Raw genomic sequence first — 13924 nt, forward strand, 5'->3', positions numbered from 1 at the left:
AATATACACCACACTTACCAGACTGACAGCCCATGGACCAAGATCCAGAAACCTCCCCAGCAAATCTAATGCCCTCAACCTGTGAACTTGACTCAAAAGCACCTGGAAAATTAATGTGTTCTTTATGTTAGTCAAGAATACATAGGATTGTATCAGTCAATGAAAGTGTAGTTTTGGAGACATATGATCTGAAGATAAGTGTATGGGCAAACTGACCTGTAAAACGATGGGTAACTGTTCCGGTGGATTTCGTTTTTCAGAACCCAGTGTAAGCCAGACTTGAAATGCCGTCAATTGTTCAGCAAAGAATGGACTGTGGCTGTATTCTGCTCCTTGTAAAACTGATGGCAACTGAGATAGACAATGGTCAACAGCCAGGTCCCAAGCTTGCCTGTAATTTGCAACAACAGAGTGATTAAACGCCAATTTACTATAGGAAGCATATTCCATGTTGTTGAAAATAGTCTTTCAAAATACGGTATCCTTCATGGTGCACAAGAAATGATCTATTTGCTCAGACTGACTCAAACTGCATAAAATTAAAAACTTCTTTAACTATAAGTATCTCTTATCGGTTAATTTTGAAACTATAAATTATTACAATAATCACGGGGCACCAGAGATACACTGAATATTTTGTTTTTAATTTATCCAATCATTCCCTACCATCAAAAGTCATACTACATGCAACATTTCGTGATCAATATAGTTTTTTTTCTGGTATGTACTATAAAGGAGAAGGAGTAGAGATCTGATGGCTGACAATTTAACATGTTTCAGTGAGTAGTAAAACATGAATACTTGCTCAAATAAAACAAAAATAACTCAAGTAATTTGACAAAATACTGTAGTCCCTTCAAGGCTTGAAAGTCAATGGGTGTTACTACCAAGAGAGATAACTATGGTTCTATTGGTGTATCAAACAGAGTGTAAACAGATTGCAGAAATGTTGTCACTATTGCAGGACTCCTGTAGCCTTATACCAATCTCCAAAAACTCTAGCAAAACATTGTCCTGAAAGTTGAGTCTGGAATACCTAAACTGCAACACCATTGTCACAGTACGATAAGTTCTCCCCAGGATCAAGCAAAAGCGTAGCGGCTAATTTGCATAATCATTTGCATATCATTAATTTATATTTGCATATGGATATAAGCTTGCACATGCACCCATGCATTCATGTACACTCACAACAAAATGCAATGGTAACACACAAGTATGCAATTTGAACATCATGGAAACTCTTTATTACACTTAAATAAATCATCACAGTATAGTACAGTTGCAATTAAAATAGAAGATTCAAACAGTAACAGCAAGTTCAGATTGAAAGCAAGAAATGGTTCGTCTGATTGGAGTTTCATTAATACATATATTGCTAATAAAATTGTCGAAAATTCGCAACAAAGAAGAAAATTCACAAGTTTAAGCTTTACAAAAATTCAAATGTAATTGAGTTTTATATCATTTTTGAATGACAAACACCGCGAATAATTTTCATCTCGGGGATCAATCAACCAGCCGCCCCCCCCCCCCCCCCCCCCCCCCACCACTGAACATCGTCGTTCGATTCTTGATTTCAAAAATACCACCAAGATGATCACAAGACATGAACTAAGTACGACTAGAATCGCTCGAAAATCTGGTGTAAAATCTTTCAGAGAACGTGTCAGAGTGGAACCACAATCAATGTCAACACGTTATAAACACGTCGGCCAACATGGCCGCCGCCATATTGGAATTTATGCAATGTGAACTCGATCGCGATCGTGATCTTACTCGGACAAAAAATAAGATCATCGTTGTAAAATCATAATCAACCTCACTAGTCAACTGCTTCTTTTGTTTCTTTCGCGGTCCATTTCGTTGATCAAAGCATGGGAATGTGATCAAAGGCCCCGCTAGTGCTACACCGCCTAACTCTGTGAATACTTGTCCTCGATTTATATCGACTAAAGGTATTTGTTGGTCGTAATAGTCGTTGTAGAATGAAAACTTGTGAACAACCCAGCCGATTCTTCTATTGTTTTAACGTTCCTCTCAACACTTATGGACAACTTATCGGACGCATACCATACTTCACACCTTCCACTCTTTAACCAGGTTGAAAGTTGCAGTGAGCGCTAATGTGTAGACAATGTATGCAACAGCTGGTAGCTACGCAGAGCGCTAGCGTGTGAACTAAAGGATGTCGGGAATATTTTAAAGCGTTGCGGGGAGAATCAAAGCGTAGCGGGCAGAGGCGAAAGCGTAGCGGGACCGCTACGCTAAAATGGCCTGGGGAGAACACTGCAACACCATTGTCACAGTACGATAACTTACCACATTGGATGGTGATATGTCGGGGGAAGTCGTGGACTTGACACTGGCGTACAATTATAAGATCTCATGATTCTTTCTGCCAGTAGAAAGTTTCGGAACAGGCTAGCCACAAGGAGATCTTGTCGGAAAAGCTTCTGAAAGAGTTCTGTACAACAAATAAATTTCTCTGTCAGAATGACGTGACAGTTTTTGTTAATAATCTGGACACAACGTAATCACAATATTTACTAAATCAATTTGAAGTCAGTATCACATGTTCTACACTACACTAATTTTACTGTCTAATAAACTGGAAATCAATGTGGCATAAATTGATAGTGGAAAATGTTTGAACATATCATGGTTATTCACATGCTTGATAAAGTTTTTGAATGCAAATGAGGTGAAATGAGAAAATTTCATGAGATGTTTGTAACGAAATAATGAAAAGTGAAAAAGGAAAAGAAAAACACACATGTACAACATTGAGAAATAGTCATTCAAATATTCAGCTAAATTACCTCTGGGTAAAACATTCCAGGCAATGGTATCAGTTATGGCAGTAAAAATCCAATTTAACTCTCCCAGTGGTGTACGTCTGTCATTCAAGCGACCTGGAATTCTGAAAATGATAAACAAGAAGTTAACTCTCAGATTACCTGAACTTTGGTAAATTCATGCAAGTTTTAACTTCCTTTTTTAGCAACACATTTCCATGGCACACATAAGACCTTGGTAAGACATACACACCCCTTGTAGAGGAGGATAGTTGCATTTCTTGATTATTTATTCTGCAGTTCTCTCTCCAGTAAACGTTCAATACGATACCTAATTTATATAAGTAAATATAACTTACTTGTCTATGAGGTCCAGCGTGACCTCCGGAACTAGTTTGGCACTTTTCTGACAACAAAACCTGTGGAGAGACATACCAACAGAAAATATTAAACTTTAAAATTTCACCATTTAGCAAGATGATTAGTGTCTGCTAGGGTCAAAATAAGAGACTGGAAAATCTATCATCACATTTGGAAGATGAAATATGTGAGATAACAATATGCTAGATGAATTTGCACATTCACAAACTATCGGGTATCAAAGTTACTCATGAAAAATTGCTTCATGTGTTTGTCAAATTCTTGCGCAATAGTAGATATCTCCTTTCCAGCACAATAATACGACGGAACTGTCTTGTGACAATTCAAAAATGCCACAATTTTCCTAGGTAGTCATGATCACATGTCAAACCCCTATCATGCTAATTCTACTACTACTACTACTACTACTACTACTACTACTACTACTACTACTACTACTACTACTACTACTACTACTATTACTACTACTAACTACTCCTTTCAAAGGGGTAGGGGTGGTGGAGGAGGAACCATGTACTATGACTACTACAATCAGGGATGCAAAGGAGGAACCATGTGCTACTACTACTACCACTATACAAACATCCTGATTGCAATGCACTGCTAAAACACCGACAAACAAAAACAACAGTTATTTCTGTCGACAAGACTTACCATCTTAAAGCTATTTTGATCGGTGTTGTAAGGCAAGATGTAAATAAATCAGAAGGTAAGTCTGGATTCATCGGAAGTAACTGTGAAGATCCACATGCAGCAAGTTGAATGCAATTCTTCAAAGGTGGAGGCAGAGGCATGTTGTTATGCAGCCCTGGATGATTGCGATTTATCTGTGCTAGCTGCAAAACAGCAAAAAAAGAAATGTGACAATAAACATAAACCGTGCATAGAATAACTTTGTCACATCCATAAATACGTATTGAAATCAGTGAAATTTTTGTCACAACAAACAACTATTGCTATGGTCAGATGTTATAAAAATAATAAAAAATATTCATTACCATAAAATCTGACCGTAAAAAATCTTCATACCAATGTATTCTTACTCTTTGATCATTTACACCTATAATAGTATATTCCTATACATGTAGATCTAAAATCTATTGTCATAGACTGTCAGCTAAAGACAAGCAGATTAATTGTGTGAATTATGTATGCAGACATCTATGGATTTAACTATGAGGAAGCAATTCCAGACAAGCGAATCAAACAGAGACAAGAATTCAGTTGTGCAAATATTGTAACTTTGTTATTGTTCAATCATGTTAGGGGTATATCTCTCTTGGGAAACATTAGCATGCCTGAGAGAAGATCTTGTACAATGTTTGGTGCCAAAAGTAACAAAACTACAAACTGAATATACACAATCCATTACAAAGCAACTACTAAGCTATATAATCACAAGACAGTGGTTTTACTAACTTGAGTACATGCCTCATATTCCTGATCTCTTTGCTGTGAGAACTGTTTGAATGATTCAAGGATGATGCCGGCATTGGAGCAGTCATACACAAATATTGAAGGGCTTCCCATCCATGTTTGAAGGTCATAGATTGACAGCGGTATATACTGTGTGTAACTCTACAGAAAGTGAAAGCAAAACAGGAGATTAGGACACAGAATATCAAAAGTTTAAGGAGCAATCTGAATTAAGTGTAGGTACTAAAATTGACCAAATTCTATCACTTTCTTTATCAACATCTCAATATTTTGCTTCAACAGTAGTCACTGGATTGTTGTTTGGTTTTTAAGGCCAATGTTTGCCTTCTATTGCCTGTTGTCTGGTTAACATTCTAGACATGGTGAGTCATCGACCAAACTGCCAGTTGAAATGAACATACATGGTAATAAACCCATCAAATTTTCCATTGTTTTCGAAAGACAATGGTGTTTCATTGTCCGCACTACAATTTATGATGTCATCACACACAACTTCAAATGACCACAATAAAACCGCTTGCCAGTCACGAAACTGACAAGGGTACGACTGAAAAGATACTTCTTATGTTATATTTTGCTCGTAAAAATATACTTTAATTTTTAATTATTCCCTTTTGCAGTACATATAATTTTGACTAGTGTGCGTAATACTTTGTACAGAGATTATCTACAGAAACACAGCAAGACAGCAATGCCACTTACAAAGTAATGGTAACACTAGTAATCTATGTGGGAGGCACACATTTAGAGGCAATAAAAACACACTTCCTCTTTTCACAATAGATGTTTAACATACTTGAGCAGCTGGTGAATTCCTTGTACTGATCACAAAACAAACTGTAACAAGAACAGAATTTTCAATATTGAAGTTTGCAATACAATTTCCCTTACTTTGTTAAATACCCAAATTTCACCATTGACAGTTGGTCTAGGAACACCATGGCCGTTGTAATGAAATAAAACTCTTTCTTCTTTGGCATTTCTTCTCAGTGAAGTACATAGCTTTTTCACTTCTTCTACAGTTGGATCAAGGCTTTGCTTATACCTTGCCTGCACAGAAACAGAGAAATATATAGCTTATTGCTCACAACATAATAGAAAAAATAATCTATCTTCCACGTCTGTCAAAGAACAGATCAAACAAAGCCCAAAATTATAACATGCATTCTGTAGCGATTAATACTTATTGATTTGATTGATGGCAGCAGTATTTGCAGTTTTATTATTTGTTGATTCATCATCTTGACAGGTGGCAGGAGAAAGCCAAGGACACCTTGACCAGTGTCCCTATGTTTGTGTTGAACTACATGCCCATCATATTGGGTCACAATAGAATCAACAGAATTACAAAATAATGGAAAAGGGAAGGGCGTACAAAAATCATACATCTATGTTTATTTTTATGCTACACTGATAATTTTCTGATGACATGACAACATCTTTAATTTATTAATACTGAGCAACGATAAATAGAAACGTGGCAAGCATGATATAATTCAGTTACAAGATGATAATGTATATCAACAAATATGTAGGCTACCTTAAGTACACAAAAGCCAGACAGGTTTTCACATGAAAAAAAGGTGTTGATATTGTAAGGCCCAGTGATATTATGTTTACTTACTCTGGGTTGCCATCTTTCATACTGTTTCTGTAAATTACCACCAATGGCTTCCAGAGCTTTCTGTGGACTCATGGATATTGGATCTAGGGTAAAAACATAATAAAAATTTCAAAATTTGAGGCAAACACTTAACATTACACATTTGCTGAATGTATCTATAACCATTATAATCTGATACACTTCCATTTTATTAAGGAGGAAGTAAGCTGTGCTGTAAATGACTGATATGTATGCAAATTCGCAAGGAAAAACCCTTGCTGGTTGGTTTCGTTTTCATTTCGTATCCATGGACTGCAAATTCTAAAAGCAGTTCAATGAGTTATAAATTAACGCACCTCACCTTTACAGCGTAACGTGTCATAAACATTCTGATAATGCAAGCCACAAAATTGCAGACTTTGACAACACCTTCAATATGTCCTTCAAGACATTGTGTTGCAACAATATCATACAAAATGCCCTTTTGGAGGCACACTGTGTGTTTGGGAACATGTATTTTGTGTTTTCATTTGAGTGCCCCACTATGACTGATTACACCGACATGACTGATCACAATAACCTTAACTCTAGTGACTGGGTCAGCTGAAGCAAGATATTTCACAATGGTGTATAATTTGTGTGGTCATGAAATACAGCAAGGCAAGTTACTATGCAGAGTTTGAGGATTCATGTGTGTCACTAGTAAACATCAGGTAATACTACTGTTGCATTTCAGTTACATCATAACTGGTAAAATTTTCCCATCAAATATCTAAAATAGCTTCATCCTCCTTTTTAAACAACGCAGAACAGATATTTATATCCAAGATTGGCATGCCAGTGAACCTATATTTAGTAAGCTTGATACTTATAATATCAAAAATTCATTTTCTTGTGAGTCATATTTGTCAGTTATTCAGGTACACAACTTTCGCAGTGCTGTATGTCGTTTTAGACTTTCTGCACATTCTTTATGAATTGAATCTGACAGATATTTAATAATTAGTCGTTCGGACAGAGTTGGTTGTTACTGTGATACAAGCAATATTGAAGATGAATATCACTTTTGCCTTATTTGTCCATTATGTAAAGAGCTCAACCAAATATTTACCACGCAACATTTACACTCATCCATCCATTGGTAAGTTTACTCTGCTATTTCAAATGCAGAATGTCACTGTTATCCATAATTTATCAAAGTTTATATTTTTTGCAATGAAAAAGAGAGATAGCATACAATCTGTACAATCTGTGATTTTTCCAGATTCTATGTCTAACAATGTCACTGTAAATACTTAAACTGAATACATGTACAAATCTTATTTATGTATATAACAATAGTGTCTTCCGAGATGTACCTATTTTTGATAACTTTTGTATACATTTATATATAATAATACACACATTGTCATCGTTGATGACACAGTCCCCACTTGTTAATGGGTACTTTGATTACATGTCCTAAGAGGATAGAGTCCTCTTCATAAATTGAGACATGCCAAGTTTTGGCTAAGGACACGAAAAAATTGTAACAAATGGCTGCCATGCAGCCATATTGGATCATATCAAGAAACAAATTGACATACATATGTATGACATAGGTTAATGTCCTTGTACCAACTTTGAATAAAATCGGTTAAGATATGCCTTAGAGTATTATGGCCCTCGACAGGAAAAAATCGTAATAAAATGGCTGCAAGGCAGCCATATTGGATCGTATCACATAACAAATTGACATGCATATGTATGACATTAGTCAATCTCCTTGTACCAACTTTGAATAAAATCCGTTGAAACATGTCTGAGTTATTGCTCTGTACATGAAAATATCATAATAAAATGGCTGCCTAGTGGCCATATTGGATCATATCGCATAACAAATTGACGTACATATGTAAGACATAGGTCAATGTCCTTGTACCAACTTTGAATAAAATCGGTTGAGATTTGCCTGAGTTATGCCTCTGTACATGAAAAAATCGTAATAAAATGGCCACACAGCAGCCATATTGGATTGTATCACAAAACAAATTGACATGCATATCTATGACATTGGTCAATGTCCTTGTACCAACTTTGAATAAAATCGGTTAAAATATGTCTGAGTTATGGCACTGTATATGAAAATATTGTAATAAAATGGCCGCCTGGCGGCCATATTGGATTGTATCACAAAACAAATCGACATGCATATCTATGACATTGGTCAATGTCCTTGTACCAACTTTGAATAAAATCGGTTGAAACATGTCTGAGTTATGGCTCTGTACATGAAAAAATCGTAATAAAATGGCCGCCTGGCGGCCATATTGGATCGTATCACAAAACAAATGACGTGCATATCTATGACATTGGTCAATGTCCTTGTACCAACTTTGAATAAAATCGGTTGAAACATGTCTGAGTTATGGCTCTGTACATGAAAAAATCGTAATAAAATGGCCGCCTGGCGGCCATATTGGATCGTATCACAAAACAAATTGACGTGCATATTGTTATGTAGGTCATTTACCCCACACTCATCATGACCTGAGTTCAATTAGTCTAGAACATTCTCAAGGTCACTGCCCTTAATGACCTCACAACCTTGAATTCAATTAGTCATGTTTGGAATGTTCTGGAAAGTTGATTAGTTGTGTAAGGGAGATAATTTTAGAACAGTAATTAGCATGTCAATAAAAGTTCTAGATTGTTCTTACATGCCTTTATAAAAGGGACGTGCACAGCTTCCAGTCAGACTTTTGGGATCGTGTCTCTTGTGTGTTACTAAACTCCAGCAGTAGTCATTCTCAAGACTTTTCAAGACCTTCACTGTCAACGCTGGATTTATACTGTGGACTTTGTGCAACTACAAGCCTGCAAGCCGAAGGACTGTTCATTCATCCGACTGACTGTTACAACTCTGAGACTGGAGCTTTGCCGTCCCAGCTGAGATAAGTAGTCTGTACACTTTTAAAGCTTGTACTCTATCCCTGACTTAGCAATTAGTTTTATTTTTGTAATAAATTTTGTTTAAACATTAACTGCTGAGTTCACCCTTTTGTTCGTTTTCTCTGCACGTAACAAATTGGGGGCTCGTCCGGGATCGAACATTTTGAGCCGTTTGACAACATTTTGCCAGCCTTTTTAAAACTACTGTATACTGTGAACTCAGCGAAATTTAATCATGGCGGAATTTAAACCAGAGGAAATGGATGACCTTGATCAGGACACATTTGATTCCCTCAGAAAAGACGACCTCATAACACTGGCCAATTTCCTTAAGGTAGAAGTTAAACGATCTATGCGCAAGCGAGAAATACAGTTCAAGATTGCAAAACATTTAGTTAAATCAGGCCATTTTGAGGAGTCTGCCTTAAAAGATTATGAGCCCGAGTCTACCTCTGAACTCAGAAAATTAGAATTAGTAATGCAGACAAATTTGGAGATCAAGAAACTAGAATTACAAATGAGAGAGAAAGAATTAGAAATGGAAGAAAGACAAAGAGAGAAAGAAAGAGAGGAAAAAGAAAAGGAAAGAGAATTAGCAGAACACCAACTGCAGTTAGAAATGAGACGTTTAGAGCTTGGAAAGTCAGGAAAATTCTTCCCTTCAGACAATTTTGACATCACTAAGCATTTCAGGTTAGTTCCCCCTTCCAAGAAAAGGATGTTGATAAATATTTCCTTCATTTTGAGAAAATTGCTCAGAGTCTGATTGGCCTAAGGAGTCCTGGTCTATGCTTTTGCAGAGTGCTTTGGTGGGTAAAGCCAGAGAAATTTACATTCAGTTGTCAGTAGAGCAGGCTTCAAATTATGATTCTGTGAAGGAATTAATTCTCAAGGGTTATGAGTTGGTGCCTGAAGCTTACCGTCAGAAATTTAGGGATTGTGAGAAGGTGAAAGATCAAACTTATGTTGAATTTGCTCGAACAAAAGAACAACTGTTTGATCGTTGGTGTTCTTCGGAAAAGGTCAGTCAGAATTATGACAAATTACGACAGCTTGTTTTGATTGAGGAATTTAAAAGGTGCATCCGGAGTGACATCAAGACGTTTATCAATGAACAAAAGGCAGATACATTAGAGGTTGCTGCACGTTTGGCCGATGATTACTCATTGACTCACAAATCTTCATTTCTCAGCAAACCATCCCAGTCCTTTTCATACAGAAACAATGCAGGTAAATTTAACTCGTCCTTTTCATCCAAGAATTTCTCAAAGGACAGTAGGAAATCAAATGACAACAGTTCACAAAATTCAAGTAACACTTCCACATCATCAGATCCCAAGTCTCAATCTCCTTCTGACAAACAGTTTGGTACACTTTCTTGTAATTATTGCAAGAAAGACGGCCATTTAATGTCAGAGTGTTTCAAGTTGAAAAGAAAACGTGAAGGTCAAAGTGGTCAAAGTGGATCTAAGCCCACCGGCTTTATTTCTTCATCAACTCAATTAGAGTCTAATAATGTGTGCAACACATTTTCTGAGGTTAAACCCCTTTTATCCCCAATTAATGAGGTCAAGGTCAATTCTTCTCAGGATAGCATTATGGGTATTTTCGAACCATTTATTCATGATGGTTTTATATCACTTTCTAGTGATTTTTCTTCCGCTACCCCTGTCAAAATTTTAAGAGATACCGGGGCTTCCCAGTCTCTTTTGTTGGCAGATACCCTGCCGTTTTCTGAAAAGTCATTTTCAGGTTCTAAAGTTCTTATTAAGGGGGTAGATTGTAATGACTACATTCCTGTTCCTCTCCATAATGTCTATTTGTCTACGGACTTTGTTTCTGGACCTGTGACTTTAGGTATTAGGCCTTTTTTGCCTTTTGAAGGGATTCACCTTCTTCTTGGAAACGACCTTGCTGGGGACAAGGTCATTACTAATCCACTTGTGACTGATAATCCTAGTTTAGATCAAAATCCAGAGCCAATAGAGGAAGACATTCCCGGCCTTTTCCCATCATGTGCCATTACTCGAGCCATGTCAAAGAAAACTTCTGAGAATCAAAATACTCTCAAAAATAATGTCACAGATGTTGACTTAAATGACACCTTTCTCAGTCAGGTGTTTGACACGGAGCATTCCGTTATCCCTCGTGGATTTGAAACTTCCAGTAAAACTTCTGCTGACCAAAGTCAGACATTTTCTAGACCAAATCTCATTGCAGAACAACACAAAGACCCAGATATTTTGTCTTTGTTTGACAGGGTAGATGATGAAGGTAAAACTTCAGATAGCTCTGTTTCCTATTATACAAAATCTGGTATTCTCATGCGTAAATGGAGACCTCCAGATGTTTTGGTTGATGACGATTGGGCTATAAAACATCAAATTGTGGTTCCAAAGCCCTACCATGCTGAAATATTGCGCCTGGCCCATGAAACCCCCTGGGCTGGTCACTTAGGAGTCAGGAAAACTTATCATAAAATTCTCAGTCACTTTTATTGGCCTAATCTCAGGCAGGATGTAGCACATTTCTGTAAAACTTGTCACACATGTCAAATGGTAGGAAAGCCAAATCAGACCATTCCAAAGACCCCTTTACAGCCAATTCCTGCATTTCAAGAACCATTTAGTAGGATACTAATAGACTGTGTTGGGCCCCTACCAAAAACAAGATCAGGAAATGAGTACATGCTGACAATAATGTGTACATCAACTCGGTTCCCCGAAGCCATACCACTGAGAAATATAAAGACAAAGACTATAGTGAGAGCTTTAGTCAAATTTTTCACTTTATTTGGCCTCCCTAAATGTGTCCAGTCCGATCAAGGCTCCAACTTTATGTCTGGTATTTTTCAACAAGTAATGGATCAGCTAGGCATTAAACAGTATAGGTCATCCGCCTATCATCCAGAAAGTCAGGGTGCTCTTGAGCGATTTCATCAAACTTTGAAAAACATGATTAGGACCTACTGTTTTGACACAGAGAAGCAGTGGGATGAAGGAATTCATTTTTTGCTCTTTGCTGTTAGAGAGTCAATTCAGGAGTCTCTTGGTTTTAGCCCATTTGAGCTTGTATTTGGACATACAGTCCGTGGCCCACTTAAGCTCGTTAAAGAGAAATTCCTATCAGACGATGATGATTGTCTGAATATTTTGCAATATGTGTCAGATTTTCGTACGAAACTCTCTAAAGCATGTGAATTAGCCAGAGAAAATCTTGAGTCATCTCAGCAGTCAATGAAAATCAAATATGATAAAAGCACCTCAAAACGGAAGTTTGAACCAGGTCAAAAAGTTCTTGTTCTACTTCCGATTCCTGGCAAACCACTCCATGCTCGCTACTTTGGGCCATATCTAATCGATAAGAAATTAAGTGATTTAAATTACATCATAATAACACCTGACAGGCGAAAACAAAAACAGCTATGTCACATAAATATGCTTAAGCCATATTTGGATAGGGATAATCCTACTAAAACAAGCCTGTCAGTACAGTCAGTTCTGGCCATTATGAAGATAGTGATACTGAAACTGACTTGAGTGAAAATACTCTAAACTCAAAGCTGGGCTCGGTCAAGCTTCAGAACTCAGAAATCCTGGAGAAGCTGGAGTCTACAAAGTTGGCACACCTCCAGCCAGAACAACAACAACAGGTGAAAGAACTGCTCCACGAATATAAACACCTGTTTCAAGATGTTCCAACGAGGACAAACGTCATCTATCACGACGTTGATGTTGGGGACAGTAAGCCTGTAAAACAACATCCATACAGACTGAATCCAACAAAAGCGAAATATCTCCAGGAAGAAGTCAAATACCTGCTGGACAATGACTTTATTGAACCCAGTAAAAGTAACTGGAGTTCGCCATGCATACTTGTTCCCAAATCAGATCACAGTTATCGTATGTGCACGGACTTTAGGAAGGTCAACACTTTAACAAAGACAGACACTTTCCCAATCCCGAGGATTGATGACTGCATCGACCGAGTGGGAAAAGCCAAGTATGTGACAAAATTTGACCTACTGAAGGGATTTTGGCAAGTCCCTCTGACGGATCGTGCTCGTGAAATATCCGCCTTTGTTACACCAGACGGATTGTTCCAGTACAAGGTGATGCCATTCGGAATGAAGAACTCTCCGGCAACGTTCCAACGGATGATCAACGACGTCATATCCGGGCTAGACGGGTGTGCAGCCTACGTTGACGATGTCGTCCTGTATAGTGACACCTGGGAGGAACACATCAAGCTCATGCGGAAGTTCTTTGAGAGACTGAGTAAAGCAATGTTGACTGTCAACCTTGCCAAATCTGAGTTTGGTTGGGCAAGGGTGACTTACCTCGGACATACTGTAGGACAGGGTGAGGTAAAACCTGTTGATGCCAAAATCAGTGCCATTTCAAGTTTTCCCATACCAAACTGCAAACGACAACTGATGCGCTTTCTCAGTATGGCTGGTTACTACAGAAAATTCTGTCCAAATTTCTCCACAATTACTGAGCCTTTGACTAACTTACTTAAAAAGAAAGTAAAGTTTGTTTGGTCAGAGCAATGCCAACAGGCATTTGATACACTTAAAGCCATACTGCAAAGTGCTCCAGTGTTGTCTGCACCAGATTTCACTTTGCCATTCAAATTAGCTGTGGATGCTAGTGATACGGCTGCTGGTGCTGTTTTATTGCAAGAGGATAGTCATGGTGTAGATCATCCTGTTTGCTATTTTTCACGCGCAAATTTAACAAATCCCAGAGAAACTACTCTACAATTGAAAAAG

The 13924-nt window shown here is 37.6% G+C and overlaps 1 protein-coding gene across 5 annotated transcripts in view; it reads right to left on the minus strand.

Moving 5' to 3' along the window:
* Positions 1-13924, minus strand: part of LOC139152012 (regulatory-associated protein of mTOR-like) — a 42260-nt gene that overhangs the window by 18818 nt on the left and 9518 nt on the right. For 3 of the 5 annotated variants that reach the window (XM_070725093.1, XM_070725095.1, XM_070725096.1), the window contains exons 3-11: positions 6241-6323; positions 5508-5666; positions 4599-4757; positions 3834-4015; positions 3158-3217; positions 2823-2923; positions 2323-2467; positions 217-391; positions 19-102 (exon numbers count right to left, since the gene is read on the minus strand). In XM_070725093.1, coding sequence (XP_070581194.1) covers positions 19-102; positions 217-391; positions 2323-2467; positions 2823-2923; positions 3158-3217; positions 3834-4015; positions 4599-4757; positions 5508-5666; positions 6241-6323 — 1148 coding nt within the window. The remainder of the gene's footprint in view (positions 1-18; positions 103-216; positions 392-2322; positions 2468-2822; positions 2924-3157; positions 3218-3833; positions 4016-4598; positions 4758-5507; positions 5667-6240; positions 6324-13924) is intronic. The other 2 variants (XM_070725097.1, XM_070725094.1) reach the window with 1 other exon arrangement.

The sequence above is a fragment of the Ptychodera flava genome, chromosome 15 (assembly GCF_041260155.1).
Source record: "Ptychodera flava strain L36383 chromosome 15, AS_Pfla_20210202, whole genome shotgun sequence".
Lineage (NCBI taxonomy): Eukaryota > Metazoa > Hemichordata > Enteropneusta > Ptychoderidae > Ptychodera > Ptychodera flava.